The sequence below is a fragment of the Hippopotamus amphibius genome, chromosome 10 (genome assembly GCF_030028045.1).
Source record: "Hippopotamus amphibius kiboko isolate mHipAmp2 chromosome 10, mHipAmp2.hap2, whole genome shotgun sequence".
NCBI lineage: Eukaryota > Metazoa > Chordata > Mammalia > Artiodactyla > Hippopotamidae > Hippopotamus > Hippopotamus amphibius.
In genome coordinates, this window is record NC_080195.1 from 35,867,788 (window position 1) to 35,878,341 (window position 10,554).

At 37.1% G+C, this 10,554-nt stretch overlaps 1 protein-coding gene across 1 annotated transcript; it reads left to right on the top strand.

Moving 5' to 3' along the window:
• Positions 1-391: 391 nt before the first annotated feature.
• LOC130829956 (beta-2-microglobulin-like) lies at positions 392-1,202 on the top strand. The gene has a single exon (XM_057696648.1). It carries the CDS (start codon positions 412-414, stop codon positions 766-768), a length of 357 nt encoding a protein of 118 aa, XP_057552631.1. The 5' UTR covers positions 392-411; the 3' UTR covers positions 769-1,202.
• The last annotated feature ends 9,352 nt before the right edge of the window (positions 1,203-10,554 follow it).

The window sequence follows — 10,554 nt, forward strand, 5'->3', positions numbered from 1 at the left end:
CTGGATAGCTAACATCCTCTGGAGGATTTTTTGTCACTCTTTCCAAAGGTCTTGGTATGCTGCTTTGGGTCTTTTCCATGCAGGCAAAGCTCAGGAACCTTCCCTGGTCACACTGAATTAGGGAATGCCTTTTTCCAGGTCTCTCATCTTTACGAGTCCTCACAACTTCTTGTACCTGGGGGCCACTTCCTGCCATCATCTGGCTGGAAATAGGAGGCTCGTCTGGAAATTTAGCTGCCTGCACTCTGCTGAACGGAAGCTCCACGGCCGCCCTGGAGTGATGTGGCAAGGATAAAGGGAGACAAGATAACGTGAGTTTATTTCACACTCTTCAAGCCAGAGGGGCCATCTCTCTGTTTCTTTGTTCAAAAGAATGGTGTTCAGTCCGCCGCCCGCGCTGCTCCTGTAGCGATGGCTCGCTTCGTGGCAGTGGTCCTGCTCGGGCTGCTCTCGCTGTGTGGCCTGGACGCCATCCAGCGCCCTCCGAAGGTTCAGGTTTACTCGCGACACCCAGCGGAAAATGGGAAGCCAAATTACCTCAACTGCTATGTGTCTGGGTTCCATCCACCCCAGATTGAGATTGATTTGCTCAAGAATGGGGAGAAGATGAAAGTGGAGCAGTCAGACCTGTCTTTCAGCAAGGACTGGTCCTTCTACCTTCTGGTCCATACTGAGTTCACCCCCAACGGAGTGGATGAATATAGCTGCCGCGTGAAACACATTACTCTCAGCGAGCCGAAGATAGTCAAGTGGGATCGAGACCACTAAGCAGCATCATGGAGGTTTGGGGATACCTCAGTTTGGATTGGACTAATTCCAAATTCCGTTTTCTTGCTTTTTAATGCTATTATGCTTTTATGCTTCTTGCACATAAATCAGAAGTTATATGGATGTTACCACAAATATCATCTTCTGTATAATTCTTCTTTGTGCACTACGTTTCCATGTTTGAGCTGTCTTGGCAGGTAGCTGTCATGGGGGCTCTGGCAGATTAGATGGGGGGAGGAAAGAACTCTCATGTTCAACATTAACATCTTGCGCAAATATAAAGTCTTCAGTGTCTTTTGCACACAGAACTAGGTAGTAAGATAGTTATGCATGTTTAGAGTTACCTCCAATTTGTAATTTTTCTTAGAATTTCATAAAAGTTTTTGAAAGATAATTGTCAGGATTATTGGAAATTTGTTATACTGGGTGACATTTTATCATATAAAATCATATTTACTTCTTACATCTGTTAGAATGAGACATGGTTGTGCCCATTTTCTGTTTTAATTTGTTTCACCAATTAAAGAACTAGTAAAAAAAAAAAAAAAAAGAATGGTGTTGCCGTAAGAGTTTTCCCTTCCTGGTTCGCTGCCAGGACTCTACATGTATGGCTGCCCTGGAATAGGGCAAAGAGAGAAGGGAAACATATTTCTCCTAACTCTCCAGCTTGCAGGGACCACTTTTCCAGTTCTATGGCCAGAAGGCTTGGTTTTCTTTTAGCATTCTTTCACCCTGTATCATGCAACCATAGCTTTGCATGAGGGGTCTGTTTCAGGGAAAAACCATGAGAAAAAAGAAAGAATTGATCCCCCCAAAACTCACCTGCTTCTGGGTTGCTTATTAAAGTTTTGATCCCTCTCTGTAATAGTCCACCTTTGCATTAGTTTTGTTTCTCTTTCCTCGGATAATTTTTTGTATTTATTTTCAAGAGTGTTTAGATGTAGATAATGCAAAAAATAGGCTATACTGGTCTTATGACATTTGGCAAGCACTGGAAATTCACATTAGATTTTATAATGCACTACAGAAAGTTTTATAAGTTTGTTTTGGATATATTTGACTCGAAATTCTCTCTCTAATTATAACTCCTCTAGGCCATCCATTTTGGGGTGCTTCAATGCATTCTTAGAAATGATCCCAGATATAGAGTAGATACAATGCCATATATAAAGAGAAAGCCAAAAGATAATTTTAGGGGAGAGATAAACAAAGGAATTAATTATTTGTTCATAATTTTGCATATATATGTGAACAATAGGAAACCAGCAGGTGTCATTAGTTTAAGCTTTCAAAATTCTTCCCAGCAGTGTCTACATCACCAACAGAAAAATATTGAGTGATCATGGGGTAGTTTTCTAAGAGAAGAAGGAGTGAGAAAAGAGGCAGGAAGTCAGAACACAATGAAGCAGTATTAGAATTCCTCTAGTATGGAATGAGGTTGTTTTTAACTACCTGAGGAAGAATTTGAACAGAAAATTTTCCTGCTGAAGAAGATATCTATGTCCTCAAGATTATAAAGAGACAATTGGTTTTGTTTGTTTGTTTTGTTTTGTTTTTTAATTAATGCTTATTGCTGTATAATTGCTTTACAATGTTGTGTTAGTTTCTGCTGCACAACAAAGTGAATATATATATAACTGATTCAATTTGCTGTGCAGCAGAAACTAACACAACATTGTAAAGAGATTCCCTTCTCATTTAGGTCACCACAGAGCATTGAGTAGAGTTCCCTGTGTTATACATTAGGTTCTCATTAGTTATCCATTATATATATAGTAGTGTATATATGTCAATTAATAAACCTGAAGAACTTGGATGAGATGTGAGTATTTTCCAATTCCCCCAAAAATTGTGAAGAAGACCCGTTATTGGTAAGTGTGGAGATTATCCATGGCAAGTGAGTAATCAGCATCTTGGTTATCTCAAGACACAGATTGTGAGTACATATATAGATAAATTGAAACAATAACAAATTTATAATCTTGAGAGAAAAAAGAAGCAAAGAAATTAGCTAGAAAGAAATGACTATAATTACTACATATATATACAACCCCAAATAAAACAACAAAAGTTTTGAATTAAGTTTTTTTGTCTAAATCTTCATTCTTTTTAGGGAAGAGGGGCATTCTTAAAGAGTGTGGTGACACTAAAATTAATCGCTAATGAACTAAAAAAATCTAATTCTAAAATTCCAGATACAGATGACATGATGATTAGAATAGAGTCTTTTTAACATTATTTATGAAATCTTTCTAAAAGTTGCTAATGGTCTGAATGCTCTCTTCATTGCTGCCTTCATCTCTTTATTCCTGAATGTGTAGGTGACTGGATTTAAAAAAGGAGTGAGAACAGCATCAGAGAGAGCAAGAAATGTGTTCATTTGGGAATTGGGATGCGGCCATATAGAGACAAACATGGTTGGACCAAAGAACAAAAGCACCACAGTGATGTGAGCTGACGGGGGAGAGGGCCTTGGGTGTAAACCACCTGAGGAGTGTTTCCAAACAGTACACAGGTTGAAGATGTAGGAGATGAGGAGTATGAAGAAGGAACTAACACAGATAAACCCACAGACTGACAGTGACCATGAACTGCAACCTGTAAGCATCTATACAGGCCAGTCTGAGGAGCTGAGGAAGGTCACCATGAAAGCTGTCCAATATGCTAGGACCACAGAATGGTAAATTAGCAACAAATGCTAGCTGGAAGAGTGAGTGACTGACACCCAGGGCCCAGGCAGCAGCCAGAAACAGAATGCACATGTGGGGGCTCCTGATGGTCTGATGGTGGAGAGGCTCACATATGGCAGCACATCTGCCAAAGGCCTTGGCCATGAGCAGCACCACCTCCACACCCCCAAGGATGTGGATGAAGAAGAAATGAGTGATGCAGCCTCCAAAGGAGATGGCTTTACGCTTTCTGCAAAGGTCATATGTCATCTTGGGAGAAGTGACAGAGCAGGTTCCCAGGTCAATAAAGGTGAGACTGTCCAGTAGGAAGTACACGGGGGAGTGTAAGTGAGGGTTGGTTGTCACAGAAAACACAACAAGGATGTTTCCTGCCATGCTTGCCACATAAAGCACAGAGGAGAACAGTGGGAGGAGAAGCTGGATCTCCTGTGAATGAGTGAGTCCCAGAAACACAAACTCAGACACAAGTGAGTGATTCCCTGCATCCATGATCCAGCCAACAGGGCTGGTGCTGAAATGATGAGAACTAAGAAAATGAGAAAGACATTTTTATTATTAGGGATAATAGTGGTAGTAATTACAGGCATCCCTCAGAGATACTGTGGGTTCAGTTGCAGACCACTGCAATAAAGGGAATATTGCAGAAAAGCAAGTCACATGAATTTTTGTTTCCCAGTGTATATGAAAGCTTTGTGTACGATGTATTGTAGTCTATTAAGTGTGTAATAGCAGTTTGTCTAAAAAAAATTACAAATCTTAATTTTAAAATACATTTTGCTAAAAAATGCTAGCCAGCATCTAAGCCTTCAAAGATGCTCAACATCACTAAGTATTAGAGAAATGCAAATCAAAACTACAATGAGGTATCACCTCACACCAGTCAGAATGGCCATCATCAAAAAAGCTACAAACAATAAATTCTGGAGAGGGTGTGGAGAAAAGGGAACTCTCATGCACTGTAGGTGGGAATGTAAATTGGTACAGCCACTATGAAAAACAGTATGGAGATTCCTTAAAAAACTAAAAATAGAATTACCATATGACCCAGAGATCACACTACTGGGCAGATACCCTGAGAAAAACATAATTAAAAAAGACACGTGTACCCCGATGTTCACTGCAGCACTATTTACAATAGCCAGGACGTGGAAGCAACCTAAATGTCCTTCAACAGAGGAATGGATAAAGAAGATGTGGTACATATACACAATGGAATATTACTCAGCCACAAAAAGGAACACAATTGGGTCATTTGTAGAGACATGGATGGACCTAAAGACTGTCATACAGAGTGAAGAGAGTCATAAAGATGAAAACAAATATCTGTATTGATGAATATATGTGGAATTTGAAAGTATTGGTATCGATGATCTTATTCACAAAGGAGGAATAGAGACATAGACGTAGAGAACAAATGTATGGACACCAAGGCAGATGTGGGGAGGGATGAATTGGGAAATTGGGATTGATATATATACACTATTGATACTATGTATAAAGTAGATAACCAATGAGAACCTACTGTATAGCTCAGAGAACTCTTCTCATTGCTCTGTGGTGACCTAAATGAGAACAAAATGCAAAAAAGAGGGGATATATGTGTAACTGTAGCTGATTCACTTTGCTCTACAGTATACACCAACATAATATTATAAAGCAACTATATTCCAATAAAAATACATTAAAATAAATAAAAATAGAAAAAAATTACTGACTATAGGTCACTATAATAAATATAATTACAAAAAAGTTTGAAATATTGTGAGAATTACCAACATGTGACACAGAGACACTAACCGAGCAAATGCTGTTGGGAAAATGGCACCAGTAGGCTTCCCCGATGCAGTGTTTCTACAAGCCTTCAATTTGCGACACACACAGTATCTGTGACACACAATAAACTGAAGCATAATAAAATGAGGTATGCCTGTATTTATGTTGCAGTCTTTGCATTACATATGGAAAATAGCTGGTAGTACAATTCTTCACACTTGCTAAATAATAATGATGATGATGACGGTGATGGTGATGGTGATGATAAAGACATAAGCAAAACTCAAGGGATCATAGCATCTCACGTTCACTTATGATTAAAACTCTCAACAAAGTTGGTATAGAGGGAATATACCTCAACATAATAAAGGCCATATACTGCAAACCCACCACTAACATAATACTCGGTGGTGAAAAATGGAAAATTCTTCCTCTGAGATCAGGAAGAAAATGAGGATGCCCACTAATGCCACACTCATTCAGCATAGTATTGGAAATCCTAGCCATTGCAATCAGGCAAGATTTAAAAAATGATAAAAAAAAAAAAGGCATCCAAATTGGAAGGGAAGGAGTGAAACTGCCACTATTTGCAGGTGACGTGATACTACATACAGAAAATCCTATCAGTTCCACAAAAAAATATTAGAACTAATAAATGAATTCAGTAAATTTGTAGGATACAAAATCAATATGCAGAAATCTGTTGCATTTCTATACAGGAATAGCAAACTATTCAAAAGAGAAGTTAAGAAAACAATCCCATTTATAATTGCACCAAAAAGAATAAAATACCTAGGAATAAATTTAACCAAGGAAGTGAAAAACCTTTTTATTGAAACCTACATGACACTGATAAAAGAAATTGAAGAAGACACAAATAAATGAAAATATATTCTATGCTCATAGATTGGACATATTAATATTGTTAAAATGGGCATATTATCCAAAGCAATGTACAGATTCAATACAATCCCTGTCAAAACATCAATGGCATTTTTCACAGAACTAGAACAAATAATTCTAAAATTTATATGGAAACACAGAAGAACCCAAATAGCCAAAAGAATCTTGAGAAAGAAGAATGAAGCTGAAAGTATCACACATGCTGATTTCAAACAATACTACAAAGCTACAGAAATTAAAAACGTACTGTAGTGGCACAAAAACATACACATGGATCGTTGAAACAGAATAGAGAGTCCAGAAAAAAAAAGAGAACACATTTGTATGGTCAACTAATTTATGACAAAGGAGCCAAGAATGTGTAGTGGGGAAAAGACAATCTCTTCAATACATGGTGCTGGGAAAACTAGACAGCTACATGCAAAAGACAAAAACTGGACCACTTTCTAACAGTATATACACAAATAACCTCAAATGGATTAAAGACTTAAATTCAAGATCTGAAACCATAAAAACTCCCAGAAGAAAACAGGCAGTATACTCTTTGACATTGGTCTTAGCAATATTTTGGGGGTGCAGTGAGGGATCTGTCTCCTTAAGCAAGGAAAACAAAAGCAAAATAAACAATTGGAACAACATCAAACTGAAAAGTTTTTGCACAGTGAAGGAAACTATCAACAAAACAAAAAGGCTTCCTACTGAATTTGAGAAGATAGTTGCAAGTGATGTATCTAATAAAGAGTCTATATCAAAAATATACAAGGAACACATACAATTCAACATCAAAAAATCCAATTAAAAATGGACAGAGGACCTGAATAGATATTTTTCTAAAGAAAATATACAGATATATTTTACATCTGAATATACAGATGGCCAACAGACACAAGGAAAGATGCTCAGCATTACTGATCATCAGAGAAATACAAAATAAACCACAAGACACCACCTCACACCTGTCAGAATGATGATTACCAGAAAGATGACACATAACAAGTGTTCACAAGGATGTGGAGAAAAAGGAACCATCATTCACTGTTGGTGGGAATGTAAATTGGTACAGCCATTATGGAAAATAGTGTGGAAGTTCCTCAAGAATTATAAGTAGATCTACCATATGATACAGAAGTTCCACTTCTGAATAGCTATCAAAAAAATGAAGATACTAATTCAAAAAGATATCTGCACTGGCATGTTTAGTGCAGCATTATTTACAATAGCCAAGATATGGAAGCAGCCTAAGTGTCCATCAACAGGTGAATGGATAAAAATGATGTGGTATAATATACATTGGAATATTACTCAATCATAAAAAGCAATGAAAGCGGCCACTGCGTGGGGGCAGCTGGTGGTCACTTCTGCTGCCCAGGGTCCCAGGGGCCTGGCCACAGCCCGTGCCCTTCCTCCTCCTCCACCACCACCCACACCCCCAGTGTGCTGCTGAGCCTGCACCCTGGCCCTTTCCCATGTAGGAGGCATGGGCCCTGGGAGGGGTGCCCACAGTCAGCCATGCAGCATGCATTGGGGGGTTGGCTTTGCCTCATCCAGGTGGTGTGTGGTGTGCTCAGTGTGCAGAACTGGGGACTAGAACCCAGTTCTCTGGATTGCTGATCCAGAACTTATAGATCCTGCAGGAGATAACCTAAGAAAGATGAGTAAAAAATCAAAATTAAAAATGTAATTTCCTGACTTAATACACAGTTGACACCAAATACCAGCATTTACACAAAGAACCTGTTATACGCACTAAATTATTTTACATGACAACAATAAAATAAATACCAAAAAAGTAAGCGATTAAATGCTAGAAGTGAACTATATACAGAAACGAGATTATTCATTGCTGCCATAGTTTGTGTGCTTGCTTTTCCTCCTTTGTGGCTCATTGGGAAGGGCCCAAAAAGAGTCACATTTTTGAAAGAATATTTGTTATCACAGCATCATTTCTGCCTATATTTTAGTCTCCTCAAACGTCAATGAGTTGTCAATTATTTCATAAATTTTTTATTAACATTTCCAGGCCATAAATTGTCTGGGGTGTTTCTTCTGTAACTTTTGTAAGTTACAAAGTCAATAAATGCATTGGAAAGACATAAACTGTACATAATAAGTACAGTATAAGGCAATATACAACATGTGCCATACAGACAGTAGAGAAAATGATTTGTTTACTGTGTGAGGGGTAAAATAACAAGAAAAATTCAAAGGAAGAACCAGTATTTTATAGCCAGGTCAAGGATGTCAGGAATAAGATGGCATGTGATAATATACACATATGAAACATGAAATATGAAGGACAAAATAAGGATTATTTAAAAAATATGAAATATGTAATATGAAATGAAATATTAAATTTGCAATATGAAGTATAAATCATGAAATATGAAATAAATGAAATATGAAGTATGAAGTAAGAAATATGAAATATGAAGTCTGAAATGTGAAATATGAAATATAAAAATGAATTATGAAGCATTAAATATGAAGTAAGAAATATTAAATATGGAATATGAAGTATGAAACACACATATGATATATGAAATATTAAATATTGTGGGAAACCAGGGAGGATGCAGAGGACAGTAACTTGGAAACACCTGTGGAGGGCACATGATGGCTGAGTAACTGTAAACATGTTCTGAAAACAGAACCAATCTCAAAGGAAAACTGACTGAGATAAGGTAGTCATGAAGCCCGATGGTGCCAGCTCCAGGTTGAAGCTTAGCTATACTCCCTAGTAGTGATAATATACACAAGGCGTTCTGTTTTGGCTCTTCTGAAGTCTCATGCCTTGTGTTTTTCATGATTTTGTTTTATAATTTGGCCTCTGCTAGAATGCTTTTGATCTTTCTCAATAAATATGCCATGGGAATCAGAGCTCGGGGCTCTTGACTGACTTGGTCTTGAGTTCCCTGACCCCATGCTTTCCTATACACTTGTGTGAATTTTCTTATTTCTGCGGTGCCACTCACATTCAGGTTCGTTCATGTGGAGGTTACCTCCACAAAATATGAAGTATGAAAAATTAAATAGGAAGAATAAAATATTAAATACTGTTTATGAAGTATGAAATATGGAATATTAAATATGAAATATTAATTATGAAGTATGACATATTAAGTATGAAGAATGAAATATTACATTTGGAATATTAAATACACATATGAAATATGAAATATTTAACATGAAGTATTAAACATGAAATATTAAGTTTGAAATATTAAATATGGCATGAAGCATAAAATATGAACATGAAATATGAAACACTAAATATGAATTATGATATATTAAATATGAAGTATAAAATTTTAAATATGGAAAATGAAGTATAAATATAAAATATGGATTATGAAGTATGAGATGTATATTTAAAATGAAATATTAAATATAAAGCATGAAATATTAAATATGAAGTATGAAACATTAAAAACGAGCTATGAATTTTAAATATGGAATATGAATTATGAAATACAAAATATGGAATATGACATATTAAATATGGAATATTAAATTTGAAATATGCACATGAAATATGAAATATGAAATATGAGGTAAGAAATATGAAATATGAGTACTAAATATGAAATATGGAATGTGAAGTACATAATATGGAATATTAAATATGAATTGTGATATATATATTATATTGAAATGGTCTGACACAGCTGGAGGTGGTTTGAACCAATCTATACTGCTTTCAGCTCGTCTTATCTGGTTTAAACTGATCTAAACAGGTTTCAGCTGGTCTAAACCGGTTTGGACTGGTTTGAAGAGGTCTGAACCGGTTTGAATTGGTCTAAACCGGTTTGAACTGGTCTAATCTAGTCTAAACCGGTTTGAACTGGTTTGAAGCAGTCTGAACCAGCTTGAATGGGCCTCTAATCCAGTCCAAACCGGTTTGAACTGGTTTGAATTGGTCTAAACCGATTTGAACTGGTCTAATCCGGTTTCGGCCTGTCTAATCTGGTTTGATCTGGTCTAAACCGGTTTCATCCAGTCTAAGCCAGTTTCAGCTGGTCTGATCTGGTTTGAGCTGCTTCGAGCCAGTCTGAACCAGTCTAATACAGTTGGAGGTGTGTTCAACCAATCTAAACTGGTTTCAGCTTGTCGTATCTGGTTTGAACTGGTATGAACTAGTTTAAACCGGTTTGAACTGGTCTAATCAAGTCTAAACCGGTTTCCGCTGGTCTAATCTGGTTTGAACTGGTCTAAAGCAGTCTCAGCTGGTATCAGCCAGTCTATACTAGTTCCACCCATTCTAAACCTGTTTCAGCTGATGTTAGCCAGTGCAAACCTGGCCAAACCTCTCTCTGCCAATCTAAACTGGTCTCAACAGTTGTAAACTAGTCGTTTGCATTCTAAACCTGTTTTGTGTGGTCTAAACTGATCTTGGCCAGTGTAATACCAGTCTCAGCTATTC